The 21,942-nt window shown below is 36.8% G+C and overlaps 1 protein-coding gene across 10 annotated transcripts in view; it reads left to right on the forward strand.

The window, feature by feature from the left end:
* Window positions 1–19,188, forward strand: part of RAD51C (RAD51 paralog C) — a 31,733-nt gene extending 12,545 nt beyond the window's left edge. For 2 of the 10 annotated variants that reach the window (XM_027519834.1, XM_027519836.1), the window contains exons 5-9: window positions 3,120–3,251; window positions 8,474–8,540; window positions 10,633–10,693; window positions 16,873–16,936; window positions 17,550–19,188. In XM_027519834.1, coding sequence (XP_027375635.1) covers window positions 3,120–3,251; window positions 8,474–8,540; window positions 10,633–10,693; window positions 16,873–16,936; window positions 17,550–17,666 — 441 coding nt within the window. In that variant the 3' untranslated portion in view covers window positions 17,667–19,188. Of the gene's footprint in view, window positions 1–3,119; window positions 3,252–8,473; window positions 8,541–10,632; window positions 10,694–11,624; window positions 12,829–16,872; window positions 16,937–17,549 lie in introns of those variants that run through there. The other 8 variants (XM_027519835.1, XM_027519837.1, XM_027519838.1 and 5 more) reach the window with 7 other exon arrangements.
* Window positions 19,189–21,942: the final 2,754 nt, after the last annotated feature.

Here is a 21,942-nt window from a genome sequence, read left to right on the forward strand (position 1 = left end):
TGCAACCCCATGGACTATAGCCCATCAGGCTTCTCTGTCCAAGGGATTCTCCAGGCAAGAGTACCGGAGTGGGTTGCCATTTCCTTCTCCACCAGGAGTCAGTTCTATTGCCTGCCTTCTTATTGATGTCTCCTCACATCTAGTCTAAGTTTCCCTCTACTCACCACCTACTTATTTGTCATTTCACCTGGTTTGAGTTTCTTTATAGCCCCTATCATTATCATAAAGTATCTTATTCACAACTTCTGAGTTGGTGAACCTGTGGAAGTGCTAGGAGAATGGCTCTGGGAGAGATCGTGGAAGCTCTGTGTCCCTTCCCCATACCTTCTCTATGCATCTGTTCCATCTGACTATTCCTGAATTATGTCCTTCATATTTTTTCTAATCGACACATAGTTGATTTACAATGTTGTGTTAGTTTCTGGTGTAGAGCAAAGTGATTCAGTTATACGTATATATACATACTCTCTATGATATTCTTTACCATTATGGTTTATTCAGTTCAGTTCAGTCGCTCAGTCATGTACAACTCTTGGCAACCACATAAACTGTACAGCATGCCAGGTCTCCCTGTCCATCACCAGCTCCTGGAGTTTACCCAAACTGATGCCCATTGAGTTGGTGATGCTATCCAACCATCTCATCCTCTGTCATCCCTTTCTCCTCCTGCCCTTTATCTTTCCCAGCATCAAGGTCTTTTCAAATGAATCAGCTCTTCGCATCAGGTGGCCAAAGTATTGGAGTTTCAGCTTCAACATCAGTCCTTTCAATGAACACTCAGGATTAATCTCCTTTAGGATGGACTGGTTGAATCTCCTTGCAGTCCAAGGGACTCTCAAGAGTCTTCTCCAACACCATAGTTCGAAAGCATCGGTTCTTCGGCACTCAGCCTTCTTTATAGTTCAACTCTCACATCCATACATGACTACTGGAAAAACCATAGCCTTGACTAGACGGACCTTTGTTGGCAAAGTAATGTCTCTGCTTTTGAATATGCTATCTAGGTTGGTCATAACTTTTCTTCCAAGGAGTAAGTGTCTTTCAATTTCATGGCTGCAGTCACCATCTGCAGTGATTTTGGAGCCCAAAAAATAAAGTCAGCCACTGTTTCCACTGTTTCCCCATCTATTTGCCATGAAGTGGTGGGACTGGATGCCATGATCTTAGTTTTCTGAATGTTGAGCTTTAAGCCTACTTTTTCACTCTCCTCTTTTACTTTCATCAAGAGGCTCTTTAGTTCTTCACTTTCTGCCATAAGGGTGATGTCATCTGCATATGTGAGGTTATTGATATTTCTCCCAGAAATCTTGATTCCAGCTTGTGCTTCTTCCAGCCCAGTGTTTTTCATGATGTACTCTGCAATATAAGTTAAATAAGCAGGGTAACAATATACAGCCTTGACGTACTCCTTTTCCTCTTTGGAACCAGTCTGTTGTTCCTTGTCCAGTTCTAACTGTTGCTTCCTGACCTGCATATAGGTGTCTCAAGAGGCAGGTCAGGTGGTCTGGTATTCCCGTCTCTTTCAGAATTTTCCACAGTTTATTGTTTATGGTTTATTACAGGATAGTAAATATAATTCCCTGTTCTATACGGTAGGACCTTGTTGTTTAAATATTTTTATATATAGTAGTTTGTATCTGCTAATCCCATACTCTTGATTTATCCCTCCACTACTTTCCCCCTTAGTAACCATGTTTTTTTCTATGTCTGTGAGTCTGTTTCTATTTTGTAAGTAAGTTGATTTGTGTCATATTTTAGATTATACATATAAGTGGTATCATATGATATTTGTCTTTTTCTGACTTACTTCACTTAGTATGATAATCTCTAGTTCCATCTGTATTGTTGCACATGGCATTATTTCATTTTTCATGGCCGAGTAGTATTCCATTGAATGTATATGTTTATACATTATGCATGGATATATATATGTATGTGTGTGTACACACACACACATACATATATACACACTCCACAGGTTCTTTATCCACTCATCTGTTGATGGACATTTTTGTTGCTTTCTTGTCCTGGCTACTATGATAGTGCTGCTATGAACACTGGGATGCATGTGTCTTTTGAATTACAGTTTTCTCCAGATATATGCCCAGGAGTGGGCTTGCTGGATCATATGGTGCTGAGTTATATCTTTTGTAATCTATTGAGTTTAAAAAAAAAAATTATTCATATATTTGTTTGCATATAAATTGTCCCTTACTCCACTAGAATATGAGCTCCAAAAGATCAAAGATCTTGTCTCTTGTTCCCCAGTGCATGGAACAGTAACTAGCATATAGTAGGTGTCAAATATTTGTTGAATGAAGTAATGAATGAAAGATATAAAAACAGCCTACTTAGTGCTTCACAAAAGCTTCTCCTTTTGTCTAGTCCTTATAAAAATATATAATTTTGTCATATTTTGTTTACAATTGGATTAGTTTCCAGATTCTGTTTGTTCTTGGATCTTAGGTTATATATTATTCTAACTTCACCATAGGAGCCATTATTTAGATCCTATTAGAAATGAAACTATCATGAAAATGTTTATTTATCATCTGTAAGTAAACTTTGTTGATTAGAATTCAAAACAGACTTGCCTCTTGCTGAATTCTGTAATGGTTAGTTGCCCTATAGTGTATTTTAAATTAAAGAAAAATATACCAAAAATTAAGCATTTGAAAAAACCTTTATAATTTAATATTTGAGAGGGTTTTTTTTTTTTGCTTTGTTTTTTAACATAAAAAGAATCCTGATTATAAAATTGACATTTAATTGAAAAATTGATTTTACTAAGATTTTAAAAGTTTTTTATTGGTCCACCTCTGTGAAGACTGGGTATAGTGGCAAATTATGAGAAAATTGTAATTGCTTTTTTTATTGAATTATTTTTTTAAGATGATAAATTATAAAACTAGAGTTTATTCTAACTTCTGGTGACTAGTGCAGAAAGCACTGAATAGCTTTCTACCTGACCAAAATAAAGTCTTTGGAGAGTAGGAAATAGAACGCTGGATTTTAAAATTTTGTTTCTTTTTTTTCTGTAATGGACTCTGCTTTGTGGTTGCCATTTATTATTTTATTTTAAATACCAAACCTAATATCATTCTCTCTTTTGTAATTAGGTTCGATTAGTGATAGTGGATGGTATCGCTTTTCCTTTTCGTCATGACCTAGATGACCTGTCCCTTCGTACTCGATTATTAAATGGCCTAGCCCAGCAGATGATCAGCCTTGCAAACAACCACAGATTAGCTGTAAGTATTATTAGTAAAGGGAGTTTTGTTATAAAGTCCCGATTATATAAAATGTTCACATGTAGGGAATTCCCTGGTGGTTCAGTGTTTAGGATTCTACTTTTCTGGTGCAGGGGGTACAGGTTTGATTCCTGGTCAAGTATCTAAGATCTTGCATGTTGTGCAATATGACAGAAAAACCCAGAAATTAAATGTTAAAGTCTAGAAATAGCAAAATATAAAATTTGTCTGAAAGCAAATAATATGGACATACAGTTCTTTTTTTATTAATATTTATATATTTTTTTGGCTGTCTTTGTTGCTGCACATGGGCTTTTCCTAGTTGCAGCAAGCAGGGGTACTTTCATTGCAGTGTGAGGGCTCGTCATTGTGGTAGCTTCTCTTGTTGCAGAGCACAGGCTCTAAGTGCGTGGGCTTCAGTACCTGTGGCTTGCAGGCTCTAGAGTGCTGGCTCAGTAATTTTGGCTTACTTGCCATATAGCATGTGGAATCTTCCCAAACCAGGGGTTGAATGTGTGTCCCCTGCATTGGCAGGTGGATTCTTAATCACCGGACCATCAGGGAAGCCCCAGTATACAATTGTGAATGTAGTTTTGTTTCAGTTTGGTTTCTGTAAGACAAATTAAATCTAGTCGGAGTGTTGTGTATCAGTTTTCCTGGAAAGTAAAAAGCATAATTAAAATGCTGAATTATAAAAATGGACTTTGATAAAGAAATGCCACCTTTGATAATTACATTGTTTTCTTTGTAATATACTTGATGTTCTCAGGTAAGCTCTTCCAACATTGCCATTTTTCTTTTATTCTTGAGCCTTTGATTAATACATAATGTAGAATCACACACTCGGATGGGTAAAAAAATTGTGTAAACAGCCTAAATATTTAGAGGAGAAACTAACTCTTCCAGATATGTAATGTGAGGAGAGAGGTAAAGATGAGCTCAGAAGTAAAGAGATAAAAAAAGAGTGAGGTAAAAACTTTTTTTTTAACTGCCTGTTTACACTTCCCTCTCTGCAGCTTCATCCCACCTCTGACACACACACACACACACACACACACACACACACGTCTGGGAGGGAGAAGGGAGGTCAAACTACTTACCTTGATTTTCTTGTCTGTACCTCAGTTAGAATCCTAAGCACAAAGTTGTAAATAACTCCTCATTAAAATCACTTCAAAACGTACATTTTTTCTTTTGAGTTTTTCTTTTTCTTTTCTTTTTTGCATATCCTCAAAACATGGTGTCCTGTCTTGAATTATTTCTTGTCATTAATTTGTAATTTCTTGCATGTTCAGTTGTGTCCAACTCTTTGTGACCCCATAAACTAGCCCACCAGGCAGGCCTATCTTTCCAAGGGATTTTTTTTTAGGCAAGAATACTGAAGAGGGTTGCCATTTCCACCTCCAGGGGATCTTCCCAACCCAGGGATCAAACCTTTCTCCTACACTGGCAGGCGGGTTCTTCACCCCTTGAGCTACCTGGGAAGCCCGATTTGTAATGTAGCATTGTGTTAGTATCAGTGATGGAGAAGGCAGTGGCACCCCACTCCAGTACTCTTGTCTGGAAAGTCCCATGGACAGAGGAGCCTGGTAGGCTGCAGTCCATGGGGTTGCTAGGAGTCAGACGTGACTGAGCAACTTCACTTTCACTTTTCACTTTCATGCATTGGAGAAGGAAATGGCAACCCATGCCAGTGTTCTTGCCTGGAGAATCCCAGGGACCGGGGAGCCTGATGGGCTGCCGTCAGTGGGGTCGCACAGAGTCCAACATGACTGAAGCAACTTAGCAGCAGCAGCAGTATCAGCGAAGAGTCCCCAGTAGGGGGCACTCAAGGATAATGGGTTGTATAGTTCCTTAGGTTTTTGCTTTTGTTTTTTAACAGAGCTCCATCTTTTCTGATTAAAAAAGTAATCTAGGGAGTTCCCTGGTGTCTTAGTGATTAGGGTTCCAGGCTTTCATTGCCATGGCTCAGGTTCAGTCCTTGGTCAGGTTACTGAGGTGCTGCCAGCTGTGAAGTGCAGCTCCCCACTGCCACCACTGCGAAAAAAAGAGTAGTCTAAACAACATGAAATGTCACCCGTTGTTTAGAGTCAACAACTTAATATATGCTTCTTTGTCCATGTGTCCAATTACTTGTGAAAATATTAAGCCAAACAGGATATCTCTATTTTTAAACCTTTTGTTATATATTAGCAAAATGCTCCCAGAAAGTGTATTCCAAAGTATGTTCTGTACATCAATGAATGGGAATTCTTTTTTTTGTTGTTTATAGTTCAGTGGGAAAAAGATAAAATTTATTTTGCTGATTTGGATAGTATAAAGAATTCCTATATAACATTTCCCAAGATTTGCTTTTTCATTCTTATTCTCTCTCCCCACTCTCTTTCTGTACACACACACAGACACAGATACACACACACACAGTTTATGTGTATATTTTTCTGAACTGTTTAAAAACTGTTTAAAATGTATGCACACATCATATCCGTTTGTCTAATAATACTTCAGTGTATATTTCCTAAGAATGAGAACAGTCTCATACGGTATCCAGAGTATAATTATCAAATTGAGGACATTTAATATTATATTGCACTTTAATATTTAATCCATATTTTAGTTCAGTCACTTATCTCAGTTATGTCCTTCATAACAATTTTTTCCCCAGTTCATTTTGCCAGCTGGAATCACATATTGCTTTTAACTTGTCATATCTCTTTAGTTGCCTTTCTTTACTTTTGTGCTGTTGCTGTTTTAAGAATACAGGCCAGGACTTTTAGAGAATATCTCTGCAGTTTGGGTTTCTGTGATGTTTCCTCCTGATTAGATTCCAATTATACTTTTTTGTGTGTGTGGCTAAAATATAAGATAGACTTTTTTTCTTGAGGTATAGTTCACCTTTTAGAGATACATTTATTTTTAGCAGAAAAAATTTTAACAGCCCTATTAGATATAGTTAATAAACCATAAAATTTACCATTTTAAAGTGTAGCTCAGTGCATTTTGGTGTATTCAGAACTGTACAACCATCACAGCTATCTAATTTTAGAACATTTCCACCACCTCAAAAAGAACTTTCATACCCGTTCACCATCATTCCCCATCGCACCCTCCCTATAGCCACTAACAACCACTAGTCTGCTGTCTCTATGGATTTGTCGTCTTTGGATATTTTATATAAATTCATATAATATATGGTCTTTTATGTCTGGCTTCTTTCACTTAGCATAATATTCTCAAGGTTCATCCATGTTGTAGCATGTATCAGTATGCTTTTTATGACTGAATAATTTTGCATTTTATTTGTATACCGTATTTTGTTTATCTGTTCATTCATTTAAGGACATTTGGACAGCAGAAGTATCCTTAAAGCACTGAAGTTCATAATTTCAAAGTGATTGTTACTTCACTACTTTAAGATGCTTTTTTTTTTTTTTTTTTTGGCACCATCCATCACAGTTTGCAGGAAAGCCTAGAATCCTGACCACTAGTCCACCAGGGAGGTCCCAGGACTCATTCTTTTAAGAGCTTGGAGTAATTACGCAATAACTTTCATTTATATCATGGTAAACCCAACATTTGCAGAAAGAGTATTAATTATTTTATAAATATTTTCTAGTGATGGAAATTCTGATTTTGGGATGTTGAACAACTGGTAAGCCAGTATGTCTATTTACATTTGCCTCAAGGTGTGTAGTGGATAATGTGTAAGATGTGTAATAGTCTGTAAAGCAATGTTGTCTGATTGAACTTTCTGTAAAGAAAAAATGCTCAGTCTGATATAATAGTTGCATGGTTGTTGAGCACTTCAAATGTGGCTAATGCTGTGGAAGAACTGAATTTCTAGTTTTAATTAATTTAGTTTTTAAAAGCTATATGGCTAATGGCTACAGAATTGAATAGTGCACCTTTAATCAAAAGGTGTTGGTGTAAGTAAATATCCCACTTGCTAAAGATGAAACACTTGGTAGTATGTAAAGAGTATTACGTGTTGTAGATGCCAGTTAGACATATTTCAGTTAATTACCAATTTAAGTTCCTACTTAGCTTAACACACGGGAAAACCACTGTGGCATTCAGAGGAGAGAGACTAGAGGAAGTTGTTGTCATCCAGTTTGTGCCTGCCTGAAATCTAGATCACACATTTCTCCTTTGTAGATGAAAATTTTATGGTGTTGATCACTACGGTGGGAACAGCCAAATAGCCTTTTCTTCCTCAGTTTTCTTAAAGAATTGGTGGCTTTTTTAGATCTTTTCTCATTGCTTTTTTAGAAGTTCTTTACCAGTTTCAGCTTGCAGTAGTATCTGTCTTATTTCTGGAGAGAAGATCTATATTGGAACAGTATTTAAAATAACCGTTTCTGGAGAATTTTCGATGAGAAGGTGCCAGATAATCTGACTTTTACTGTGTTCAGTTAGCCTTAAACACTTTTTGTCTCTGCTTTCAAATTGCTGTCTTGTGGGACTTCCCTGGTGGTCCATTGGTTAAGAATTGAGATTCCACTGCAGGGGGCACAGATTTGATTCCTGGTTGAGGAACTAAGATCCCTATATGCTACGTGGTGCAGCCAAAAACTAAATACACCAAAAAAATAAAATTGCTACCTTTTTAAATACATTATCTTTTCTGTAGGCCACTATATGTAAAAGAATTAGCAATATCGTTAGCCTTGAGGCCATCTATGAGTAAGACAATACCTGTATCTCTATTATCTGAGCAGTCTAGTATAGTTATAATTTGGGGTCATTTGATCTGTTATTGGATTTTATTCTTTCCTAGTTCTTTTAATTATACTGTGCTCTCTATATGGTTTTAGGTCTCTCCTCATTCTTTGCCTCAGTTTCTTTTTTTATTCCTGTAAAATCGTAAATGATTATATTGTCTCTCCCCTAACAGTATAAACACTGAGTTAATTTTATTAAGGATTTTATTTTTTAATTTGGGCACACCATGCAGCATGTGGGATCTTAGTTCCCCCACCAAGGATCAAACCCGTGGCCAAACTGCATTGAAAGCATGAAGTCTTAACTACTGGACTGCCAGAGATTTATTAAGGATTTTATATTCCTTTAAATAAATATATTCTAGAGAGGAAATAGTGATAAAGAATACACATTCCCTGGTTTCCAGTGCTCCTAGTTATTAAGTTTTTACACATGATGTCTTTAGACCTTGTAATTTTGGGGGGAGACTCACCTAATATTCTCACATTTTGCTTTTGTAGGTAATTTTAACCAATCAGATGACAACAAAGTTTGATAGAAATCAGGCCTTGCTGGTTCCTGCACTGGGTAGGCAATTAATACAAAATTTGTAGTTAAATTCATTTTTTTCTCTCTCTTTGGTGTGATGCTTATTGAGTATTGTAAGTTCCAAGAAAGCAGAGAAGACTCTCTCTTATTTGCTGATAAATCTTAGCGTGGAACACAGTGCCCTGAGATACTGACTCATCCTTTCAATTGTTTAACATTTATTGAGCATCTACTCTCTGACAACTCTTGTGTCAGGTCCATAGTGTATAAATATTCATAAGATGATTCTTGTTCTCAGAAATCACATACTCGTAAGCAGGAGAAGGGGTGAATCCATTTTAAATACAAATCACACTATTACGAATAAGGTTATAACTCTGTTTCTAACCTTCAGTTCAGTTCAGTCGCTCAGTCGTGTCTGACTCTGCGACCCCATGAATCGCAGCACGCCAGGCCTCACTGTCCATCACCAACTCCCGGAGTTCACTCAAACTCACGTCCATTGAGTCAGTGATGCCATCCAGCCATCTCATCCTCTGTCGTCTCCTTTTCCTCCTGCCTCCAATCCCTCCCAGCATCAGAGTCTTTTCCAATGAGTCAATTCTTTGCATGAGGTGGCCAAAGTACTGGAGTTTCAGCTTCAGCATCATTCCTTCCAAACAACACCCAGGGCTGATCTCCTTTAGGATGGACTGGTTGGATCTCCTTGCAGTCCAAGGGACTCTCAAGAGTCTTCTCCAACACCACAGTTCAAAAGCATCAATTCTTCGGCCCTCAGCTTTCTTCACAGTCCAACTCACATCCATACATGACTATTGGAAAAACCATAGCCTTGACTAGATGGACCTTTGTTGGCAAAGTAATGTCTCTGCTTTTCAATATGCTATCTAGGTTGATCATAACTCCTCTTCCAAGGAGTAAGGGTCTTTTAATTTCATGGCTGCGGTCACCATCTGCAGTGGTTTTGGAGCCCAAAAAAATAAAGTCTGACACTGTTTTCACTGTTTCCCCATTTATTTCCCATGAAATGATGGGACTGGATGCCATGATCTTTGTTTTCTGAATGTTGAGCTTTAAGCCAACTTTTTCACTCTCCTCTTTCATCAAGAGGCTTTTTAGTTCCTTTTCACTTTCTGCCATAAGGGTGGTGTCACCTGCATATCTGAGGTTATTGATATTTCTCCCAGCAATCTTGATTCCAGCTTGTGCTTCTTCCAGCCCAGCATTTCTCATGATGTACTCTGCATATAAGTTAAATAAGCAGGGTGGCAATATGCAGCCTTGACGTACTCCTTTTCCTATTTGGAACCAGTCTGTTGTTCCATGTCCAGTTCTAACTGTTGCTTTCTGACCTGCATACAGATTTCTCAAGAGGCAGGTCAGGTGGTCTGGTATTCCCATCTCTTTCAGAATTTTCCACAGTTTATTGTGATCCATACAGTCAAAGGCTTTGGCATAGTCAATAAAGCAGGAATAGATGTTTTTCTGGGACTCTCTTGCTTTTTCGATGATCCAGCGGATGTTGGCAATTTGATCTCTGGTTGCTCTGCCTTTTCTAAAACCAGCTTGAACATCTGGAAGTTCACGGTTCACGTATTGCTGAAGCCTGGCTTGGAGAATTTTGAGCATTACTTTACTAGCGTGTGAGATGAGTTCAATTGTGTGGTAGTTTGAGCATTCTTTGGCATTGCCTTTCTTTGGGATTGGAATGAAAACTGAACTTTTCCAGTCTTGTGGCCACTGCTGAGTTTTCCAAATTTTTACTCATGGTTTTATTAGGACACAGTGCTTCAAGATTTGTCTCTACTAAAATCTTTAAAAATATTCTGTCAGAGGTTTTGCTTTTCTACTGGTGGTCAAAATATGTCAGTAAGCCTGTTGATAAGGAAGATTGACAAATGGATTGACTCAATAAAGTTTTCTGAAAGCAAGAAGAGGGTAGTGATAATGCTCTCCAGTATTTCCACAGACAGGTAAAAATCAATTAATTTCAGGATGTTAGCCAAAACCTGGTTTTTTGAAACCAGATATACTTTCATTATGTTAAATTGAGTAAAGAAAAATTGCTTTTGGTCAGAGGCGTTCTCAGAGACTTACACTCTAGTCAGTTATCCTGTTCTTTTTCCCTCAGGGGAAAGTTGGGGACATGCTGCTACAATACGGCTTATCTTTCACTGGGACCAAAAGCAAAGGTTAGTATAGAAACAGGTTAGTAATTCTAAATATTGGGTAAATTACACTGAACATTTATCAGTTCCTTAGAGCTAGATGAGCTCTACAGTGCCCCGTGAACTAAAGCTTCTGTTGCCTTCTCCCAAAGCAGGCATAAAAACATGTTGTTATACTGCACAGTTAGCTATATAGGAAGTTCTTTGGAATATTTAAACCATGGGGTGCACCTGAAATGAGTAGGTGGCCAAAGAATGCCACCTTCTAAAGCTCTTTGAAATCAAGTACCATTTATTAACCGTGCAGAGGGATCTGAGTACTCTGTGTTCCTGGAACGGATTGAAAGAAGAGTAAAATCAGGACAAAAGGAAAACTTCTGAGGTTAGCTTTAGGACTTTAATTTATGTGGAAAATAGGATGGTTTTTCTTAGTTTCTTAATATATTTCTTATATGAAAATGTGTCTATTTTTGTTTTCTTTTATATTTCCCTACCCTACTTTTGTTATACCTTTCACAAGTATTGTTCTTGAAAATAAAACTATGGCAGCATGAAACCTTTGTGTTTGTTTTTAAAGCTACTAAGCAAGTGAACAAACCACTTTTCATTTTCTTCAAAATAGGCAATTGAAAGCTATGGAGCCTAGAAATGTCAGATTTATGCTAGCCTTTCTGCTTTGAAATTAATTGGTATAACCAAGAAAACTTGGTTTGGGAATGCTCCAGTAAAATGGGGAAATTGAGACAGCATGTGGATAAAGAAAAGATTGCTTTAACACATACTGGGTTTGGTCAGATATACTATTTCTTTATCTGCATTTCTTCATTCTTGTACAAAGTGAAAAAAATCAAGCCTGACCAAGTTAGGTCTTACTGACCCTGAGCTCATAGCAGAACTGATTACATTTCTGTACATCTTTTGTAACTAGTTCATGCAGTTTGTGTTGCTTTTAAAGATGGCATTTCCCTGGAGAAGGAATTGGCAACCCGCTCCAGTAATCTTGCTTGGAAAACACCATGGACAGAGGAGCCTGGCAGGCTACAGCCCGTGGGATCACAAGAGTCAGACACGACTTAGTGACTAAACCATCCACCACTACAAAGTGAATATATGCCTAAAGATAATATGTGAAAAGGATATTTGCCATATACTAGCTAGTTTTTTGGTGGGAGGGTGGGAGTCAAGGAAGACTTGGGGTTATTTTTTCATGAACTTCCATTTTATACTTATTTATAATGGTCATTATTTTTACTAATACTGTAAAACTATGAAAATGAATAAAATACTAAAAGTTTCATATAGCCACGAATTTATAATATGACTTTATTTTATATGATAATATGAATTAAAACATGTATCTGCCACCAAAAAAAAACCGATGGCATTTCCAAAGACTTCAGGTAACTTTCCCCCCCCATAATGCATAGTGTTTTACCATTGACTCCCATCCCCCCAACTCTATAAATAAGTCATTGTATACTGGATTCACAAAAGCAGTTCTTTTCTCAGCGACAAACCCTATTGTAAAGATTTGGCAACAGTTCTCCAGATGAGAGTCTTTTGAACGTATTGTTTATATTTTTCCAGATTGAGGTTTTCTGTAAAGTACATCTCACTATTTAAATGTTTTTAGAAATTCCTCCTGAGCAAGTGTACTATAGTGGTCTTCTTCTACTATTCTAGTATTAAATACTCAATAACAGAATACATCTAAGAAGTGAGAAAAATAGGAGTAAAGAAAAATACTTCTTTCATCTTTTTCTTCGTTTCTTTCATCTGTTTATGCACTCATCAGAAGAAGTTTCCCTTTGTCAAATCATAGAAGCATTGGTTGGAAAATCATGCTTACTTTCTTCAGAGTTAACCATTTTATGACTTCAGCCTCTTACTAATCCTTCCCAAGAAATTAGTGGTGTAGAACGCTGACATTGAATAGATAGATTTAGGGGAAATCTACTGCTCTATGAATGTTTTTCCTATGTCTTGTATTGTTTTAATGAGTGCTTGCTTGTGCTAGGTATTTAACTGTGCACCTTATATACAGCATTGCATATAATCCATTCAATATCTCTTTTTAACCAAATTTAACTATAGTTGATATACAATATTATATGTTACAGGTATACAATATAATGATTCAAAATTTTTAAAAGGTTATGCTCCATTTAAAGTTATTATAAAATATTGGCTATATTTGTTGTATTGTACAGGATATCCTTGTAGCTTATTTTATACATAATAGTTTGTACCTCTTAATCCCCTATTCCTATACTGCTGTTCCCCCCCTCCCCACTGGTAACCACTCATTTGTTCTCTATGTCTGTGAGTCCTTCAGTAACTCTTTGAAGGCTCTATACCTATTATCATTAACAGTGAGAAGATCAAGGCCCAGGAAGATTAAAACATAGTAAATAGCAGCTACCATTTTTTGAATATTAACTGTTCTTCATTGTGCTAAGTACTCTTTGTGTGTGTATACATAAAATTTCATTTTATTTCACAAATAACTCTATGACACAGATACAGTATCCACATTTTATAGATGGCTTTATAAGAGTCCATTCCTTTTCTCCTATAATTGCTGTTTCTTGAAAGTAATTATATTACTGCATTGATTGCTAGTGAATCTGAAGGTATATCTTATCCTCCTTTTTAGGTAAAAACCTTTTTTTCCAAACTGCTTTTTTCCCTAGGCTGTGGATATATGATAAGTAGTATGCATACTTTTTTATAATTAGAAGTAGTTGACTTCATCTAATAAAATCAACATTGTTTTATTCTTCATTGTTTGAAATTAGATATCTTTAAGTTATTAAAGTTGCATGAAATTTTGTATGCTTTTTAAAATATAGTGTGTCTTGAAAGGATCGAAATAGAAATTTATGCTGGGGGAAAATAGTTTATAAAAATGAACACTTCTAGTCTGAGCAGAAAAATGAAAACCTTGACTAGCCAGATTTATACTGAGATTGAACTTCAGTGTCCCATCTCATGCCCCAGTCCCTGTTCTTCACCAGGATTTTTAGCCTTTGACTAGTAACAGAATAACATTTCAACAGTTATTAAAAGAAATACTTTTGTCTCTGTCCTGTATATTGTGTGGGTTTTCCTCCAATTTGCATATTCATGATAATATGAGGCCAAGATTGTTCAGAATTATACCGTGCTTTGCCAAGAAGATCTGGTGGTGGAGTGGAGTAATACATCAACACCCCCACACACTGTTTCATATGTGTCTCAGCTTTAGAGCACAAACTGTGCTTCTGTCTTGTTTCTTCCTGACCTAAACTATGCAGTTCAGCCATATGTTAAGCTTCATCTCAGCTGGGGCCACGAGCCAAGTGATTCTTCAGTTTAGTTTGTTGTTTAAAAAGATATCTTGAGATGCAGACATGAAATAAATTTTGTTTTTACCTAGAAATTCGAGGAAGATTTTTCCATCTGAATACGTAATGTCCCTTTGATTTTAGGATTCTTAATAAACTTGTAAATTCTTCTTAAAAGCTTATTTCCTTTTTAATAATTTTCTCAGGAAAATCGGATATACTGGGTACCTTTTTGGACATATGGTGATATGAGGTGATTTAGATACTCATTTTTCAGAAGATTAGCTAATTTTTGTTTTATTGGATCAAAATGTGTCATTTTTTTAATTTTAAGGAGGTGCCTCTATTTTTCCTGTTTCATTTTGCATTAAAGATAGACAGTCAACCCTAAAGCATCATAAAAGTTGATGATTTCACTCCCTAACACAACTAACAGAACATAACTCCTTAACATAACATTCTTTCAGGATGGGGAGCACGTGTATTCAGGATGGGGAGCACGTGTACACCCGTGGCGGATTCATGTTGATATATGGCAAAACCAATACAATATTGTAAATTAATTAACCTCCAATTAAAATAAATAAATAAAACCCCATAACATTCTTATGTTACATATTACTTTGCAGTTATTTTATTTATGCATACAGTTGCAATTACAAAGATGACATTTTGAATTCTTGTTTTCATCCTGAAAGAACAAACCTAAAAACTATTGAGTGGATGATGGTCTTTGATTGCTTCTTTTTTGAATTATGCCTGAGGAGCAGGGCAGTTTCAAAACAGAGAATAACAGATCATAAACAAAAATGGCCTTCATAAATTATCTTTGAAAACAAATTAACATTATATGTAAACAAATAATCTTTTAAGAGAGTCTGATTTTTCTCTTAGCATCTTCATTGTGTACAGTTACATCAGTTTTTAAAAATTGTGTTACAGTATTATAACATAAAATTTACCATTTTAACCCTGTAAGTGTATAATTCAGTGGCATGAAGTACATTCATATTATTGTACAACTATCCCACCATCCATCTCCAGAACTTTTTCATCTTTCCATACTGAAACTCCATGCCTATTAAATAGTAACTACCTATTCTCCCCCCACACCAGCCTCTGGCAACCACCGTGCTACCTTCTGTCTCTGTGAATCTGACTAGTCTAGGCACTCATTAATATAAGCGGAAGCATACAATATTGTTCCTGTTGTGACTGGCTTTATTTGACTTGGTGTAATGTCTTCAAGGTTCATTGCAGCAAATGTTAGAATTTCTTTCCTTTTTAAGACTAATATTCCATGGTATGTATATACCACATTTTGTTTATCCAGTCATCTGTCAAACACTTGAGCTGTAGCTTCTACCTTTAGCTTTTGTGAATAAGTTATATCAGTTCTAAAGTAATTTTTAAAAGACACTTTAAAAGTTTTTTCTTGTAAAGTTGACCCATGAACGGGAATTTGAATTGCGTGGGTCCACTTATAGATGTATTTTTTTCAATAAATATAGTTTCTGTATTTTCATTTTGGTAGTGGTGGTTTAGTCACTAAGTTGTGTCTGACTCTTGTGACCCCATGGACTGTAGCCTGCCAGGCTCCTCGGTCCATGGGATTCTCCAGGCAGGAATACTGGAGTGGGTTGCCATGGATCTTCCTGACCTAGGATTGAACCTGGGTCTCCTGCTTGGCAGGCCAATTCTTTAGCAACTGAGCTATGAGGGAAGCCAGTGAGATCACAATATGTGGAATTAAAAGAACTGGAGTTGAGTCCTAAGTCTCTCTCACCTTCCTGTTCTTGGATAAATCAATCAATTCCTTTGTTTTTGAAGCAGAGTATTTGCATTTTGGGGGTTCCCAGGTGGCACTAGTGGTAAAGAATTTGCCTGCCAAAGCAGGAAACATAAGAGACTCCGGTTTGATCCTTGGGTTGGGAAGATCCTCTAGAGGTGGGCATGGCAACCTACTCTAGTATTCTTCCCTGGAGAATCCCATGGACAGAGGAGCCTGGCAGGCTATGGTCCATAGGGTCGCAAAGAGTTGGACACCACTGAAGCAACTTAGCATGCGTGCACATTCAGGTTTTTGATTGCAGGATTGGTATGCCTAACCTTGCATTGTTCAAGGGTCAGCTATATTTGTTGCTATTATAGTATTTGAGTATAGGTAATAAGAATTTAGAATTTTGTTTCTCAACCACTTTGAGCTTTCAGTTTTAGAGTACACAATAAAATTGTACCTAATCAGACCTTGTCCTGTTATAACAATGATTTTTCTGAACATATTCATTTTGAAAGAATGTGTTTTCCTAGATTGATTGTATTAGTATAATGAGTATGTGTTAATGCTTCTCATACATAAAAAATACACAATTACTGTAGAAAGTTTGAAAGATATAGATAATCAAACAAAAAAATAACCTTCACCTTGTAATAGCAACTTCACTTTGTGGTTGTAGTCTTCTAGTAATTTTTCTGTATAAAATATGTATGCAAGCTTACTCATAAATGTGGGATCATACAGTATAACTTATACTTTGTGTATTATTAATATTTTCCCATCTCATTAAATATTTTCTTCCACCTTATTTTACGTGTAAATAATATCTTGTCATTCATAAAATGATTTATTTTAATTAGTCATTGTCTTTTTAGGTTGTTTTAAAATTTCAGTTATGCAAACAATTCTATTGTTATTATATATAATAGTTATTATATATATTATATATATAGTTATTGTTTTAAGGAAGTATTTTTTATATTTCTTTGTGTGTTCTTAGACAACAAAATAATAGAATTATAATGAAAAACTATAAATTATGAACTCAGTCATCTGAACTAATTAAGACATGTGTTTGTGTATATTTATTTTTCTCTAAGCAGGTTGGCGACATTGTACAAATCACCAAGCCAGAAGGAATCTACAGTACCATTTCAGATCACAGTCAGTATTACTTGATTAGAGTGGGATTTTGGTGTTAGTGGGCAGTAATTATTTGAAGAAAGCATTTACAAATTGCTTCTGTTAACTTCTGTAGGCAGTGAACATATTTGAGGACAGATTTTGATGTTTAGAACATTATCCCCCAAATAGTAGTATATATAAAGAATACTCTAGTCACAATTGAACTGAAATTTATTCTTAAGAACAGAGGAAATGCTTATTTGTAGGGTAGTGTGTTCCATGTCCTGGGTAATGTCAGGATATTAAAGATTTTTTTTCAGCCATGCCTTGTGGCATGTGGGATACTTTCTTTCATTTCTTCCAGTAAAGCTACCATAAAGTTTGTTAGGATTGACCTTTAGAGATTATTTTTATAATGCACTATTATTTCTGCATATGTGTATATATAAGTAAATACATAAGAGACTCTAGATAAAAATAGTATAGTCCTGGCTTGGACACCTGTCTTTGAGGTTTATCCTCTTCACTCACAGTGGTTGATAACTTCTATCCCAAGAATAAAGTAGCTCTCTTATTACTTTAAAGTATTTGGAAGACCAGTTGTTATTTTAGATGTTCTTAAAGCATACTTGTATACTTTTTCATCTTGCAGCCCCAGGGATTTAGAGATGCTATTGTTGCTACTGCATATTCATTGCAAACAGAAGGTTCATTGAATTCCCGGAAGCGATCACGGGACTCAGAGGAAGAACAGGAATCCAAAGACTAGTCTCAAAGTATACATGTGTATTGATGCTATGAAAGATGCAATGTTTACAAGTAGTAGACTCTTACTTTAGAGTATAAACACACTATGGTGTGAATGAATTAGGTCTATATATTAAGTGAATGGTGAATGAACAAATCAGGTCTATACTAAGTGAAACTACTTAACAAATATGATTCTCTAAAGGAGTTCTTCTAAATTAAGCATTGTTCTATAGTTATATGTGACCCTGTTTTCATTGTTAATAACATTGAGTAGAGATATTACAGGTACTGTGTTTTGCAAATGTGGAAAGCTGATCTCATGTGGCTAATCTGAATTTATTATTCAGACTGTTTTTTTCCCTCGTTTCTTTGCCAGTTGCCTAGACATTTCTAGGAAGAAAAGATTTTTTTCACACTACCATTGTGCTCTTCTCTTTAAATGTAGCTTTGATAACTCTTAAAAATGACCTATTTCTATAAAGAAAAGCCAGCACCATGAGTCAGCATATTATTACATCCAGTTGATTGGTAGGATACAAATTTTAGATGACCACTCTGATTTTAGTGACCTCAATCCTAAAATTGAAGTCATTGGTTCATTTTTTAATGTTATTTTATAATGTTGAAAGACTTAGAAGTTGTTATCCCATCTAGAACATTGACTGGGAACCTACATCTTCCAGTATATTCAGGTTGATAAGCTCACAGTCATTTATTTCTGTATTTTTGAAACATGATGTGATCCAGTTCTAGGTGTATTGACATTTTCCTTTGAATAATCTTAACACTGCTTGAATAAATTAAAAATCTGAATTCTTGAGTGGTTTCAAAATCTAAAAATGTTTTGGTACCTGGTTTGTCTTAGTACTTTTTTTTTTTTTGTCTTAGTACTTCTTAATTCATTTACAAGATTTACTTTGACTCCTAGAGAAGAAAATTATTTAAGTGATGGAATATTATATAATGTGACAACCATATTTTCCAGATTTTAGTGACAGTTGGTATTTCCTGTCCCAGACTGAACACTAAATTCATAAAATTTTAAACATGTAATTATTCTGTAATTGATTATACACAATCTTAACTATAGTTTGCAAAGACTTTTTAAGAAGCAAAAGAAGGCTCTGCTAGCCATTATACCAGGACATAAATCAGGACTATCCCAGGAAAATCAGGTTTATGGGCATCCTAATTATCTAAGACTAATTTCAATTGATTACTTTAGGATAACCAAGTGTAGCTATCTTATTTTGGAGTACTTTAAGGCATATATTTTTATTATAATTAATGCAGTCATTGTAAAAATTTACTTGTCATTTTATATTCTGTCTATTCAAATCATAACATTAGGAGAGTAAAGGGGTTGTTAAGTGATAATTATCAGTGTTACCAGGCATCGGATACTGTAAGAACTCATTTTATAAAGCATTATGACACTGTACTTTAAAAGAACTGTAGGACTCTGAATATAGACAAAGCCAAGTGTATTTCTTTTGTTTGCAACTTTTTAAATAAAATTTATATATCATAGCTTTTCAAAATTGTTGCTATTGCTGAAAAGATATTTATTTTTCTAGTTATAAACTCAGTCTGCCTGGGCTGTAATAAAAAAAATACCACTGAATTACACAACAGAATTTTCTCATGGTTTTTCACAGTGTCCTGGCATGGTCTGGTTCTGGTGAGGGCTGTCTCCCTTGCTTGCAGACAGCTCCTTCTTACAGTGTGCTTACAAAGATTTTCCTAGGTGGATGTGTGTGGAGAAAGATCATTCTCTCTTCCTTGTCTTATATGGCCACCATTCGTATGAAAAATCCACTCTTATAACCTCATTTAACATTAATTACCTCCTAAAAGTCCTGTCCCCAAATAGTAGGGCTTCAGCATATGAATTTTGAGAGAACACAATCAGTCCATAGCATTCTGCCCCTGGTCCCCCCAAATTCATGTCTTTCTCACACAGAATATGTATAGTCATCCCAACAGCCCCAACTCATTCCAGCATCAACTGTAAAGTACATAGTCTCATTAAAATATCCTCTTGAGGCTTCCCTCGTGGTCCAGTGGTTAAGAACCTGCCTTCCAATGCAGTATATGTGGGTTCAGTCCCTGGTTGGGGAACTAAGATACCACACGCCATGGGGCAAGTAAGCCCATGTGTCGCAACTAAGACCCAACAGGGCTAAATAAATAAATATTTTAAAAGATATCATCTAAATTAGACACATGTGGGATTCCAAATACAATTTTAAAATTTTATTTATTTGGCCACATTGGGTCTTAGTTGTGGCACATGGGATCTTCACTGCAGTGCATGAACTCTCTAGTTGTGGCGTGCAGGCTCAGTAGCTCTGCAGCATGTAGGATCTTAGTTCCCTGACCAGGGGTCGACCCCTGTTTCCTGCACTGCAAGGCAGATTCTTAACCACTGGACGACCAGGGAAGTCCCCAGGTACATTTTGGCTGTGAACATGTGAAACCTGACACGTGTTTCCAAAATACAGTGACAGGACAATGATAGAATAGACATTCTAAAGGGAGAAATCAGGAGGAAAAGCGGAGTGATGGGTCCCAAGAAGTCCAAAGCCTAGCAAGGTAAATTCCACTAGATCTTAAGGGTTGATATTAATCCTTTTTGGTTTGATACTCTGCCTTCCAGCCCTGCTGGCATGGCAGTATCACCCCACAGCTCTATGTGGGGGTTTTGCCCCTGAACTCTGGCCAGAGGCCATCTGACCTGTTGAAAATGAGGCAGTAGTCTTGATGGCCTCTGAATAGCCCTCATGTTTAGTTTTCCTCCTTCTTAAAGAATACCTGATGTTTGCAGCAAAACAGCTCTCAAGTTCTGTCAAATCCAAGAAGTCAGCCTTCCTTCATTTTGTCCTGTCTCTGCCCCTGACAGTTCAAACTAGCGATGTTTCTGCTCTTATAATTCCGTAAGCTTTTCATGGAGTGATGGATGGTCCAGCCACACCCCTGATGTCCTCTTCAGAACATGTTGTCTACTTTTTTGCAATATGGATCGGCTGAGAATTTTCCAAATCTTTAGGTTCTGGTTCCTTTTTGATTGTCAATTTCTTCTTCAATTCATGTACTTCATTTTGCATTTTACTATTAAATAAGGAACCAAGCCACTTCTTCAGTACTTTGCTTAGACTCCCCAGCTAAACAGCCAGTTTCATTACCTGCAAGTTCTAAATTCCATAAAGCCTGTGTCCTGCCATGTTATAACAAGGGTCATCTTTTCTCCAGTTCCTGATAACACATTCCTTATTTCTGTTTGAAATCTTACCAGAATCACCTTTAATATCCATATTTCTAGCTTGCCACCTCCAAACTCTTTCAGCCTCCATTACTGTCCCAAAGCTTCTTGCCCATTTTAGGTATTCCTTAAAGCTATGCTCCGCTTCTCAATACTAAAATCTGTAGTGATAGTTTGTGTTGCCATGGCAAAATCCCATAGATTGGGTGGCTTAAAACAAGTTTATTTTCTCACAGTTCTAGAGTCTAGAAGTCCCAGATCATGGTGCTTGCATTGTTTCTGATGTGGTGAGAGATCTCTTCCACGGCCTGTTCTCACTATATTCTCACATGATAGAGGTTGAGAGCACACGTGAGCAAGCTTTCAGTTGTCCTTGTAAGGGGGCCAATCTTAGCATGAGGACCCTGCTCTTATGACCTCATGGGTGTGCATGCTAAGTCGCTTCAGTCATGTCTGACTCTTTGCAACCCTATGGACTGTAGCCTGCCAGGCTCCTCTGTCTATGGGATTCTCCAGGCAAGAATACTGGAGTGGGTTGCCATGGCCTCCAGGGGATCTTCCCAACCCTCGAACCTTTGTCTCTTACGTCTCCTGCATTGGCAGGTGGGTTCCTTACCACTAGTGCCACCTGGGAAGCCCCAACCAAGTCTCCTGCATTGCAGGCAGATTCTTCATGGAATAAGCCACCAGGGAAGACCACTTATGACCTCAGTTCAGTTCAGTTCAGCTTGCTCAGTCGTGTCTTGACTCTTTGAGACTCCATGGACTAAAGCATTGCCAGGCTTCCCTGTCCATCACCAGCTCCTGGAGCTTGCTCAAACTCATGTTCATCGAGTCAGTGATGCCATCCAACCATCTCATCCTCTGTCGTCCCCTTCTCCTCCTGCCTTCAATCTTCCCCAGCGTCAGGATCTTTTATAGTGAGTCAGTTCTTCACATCAGTTGGCCAAAGTATTGGAGTTTCAGCTTTAGCATCAGTCCTTCCAGTGAATATTCAGGACTGATTTCGTTTAGGATGGATTGCTTGGATCTC

This window comes from Bos indicus x Bos taurus, chromosome 19 (genome assembly GCF_003369695.1).
Source record: "Bos indicus x Bos taurus breed Angus x Brahman F1 hybrid chromosome 19, Bos_hybrid_MaternalHap_v2.0, whole genome shotgun sequence".
NCBI classification, from domain to species: domain Eukaryota; kingdom Metazoa; phylum Chordata; class Mammalia; order Artiodactyla; family Bovidae; genus Bos; species Bos indicus x Bos taurus.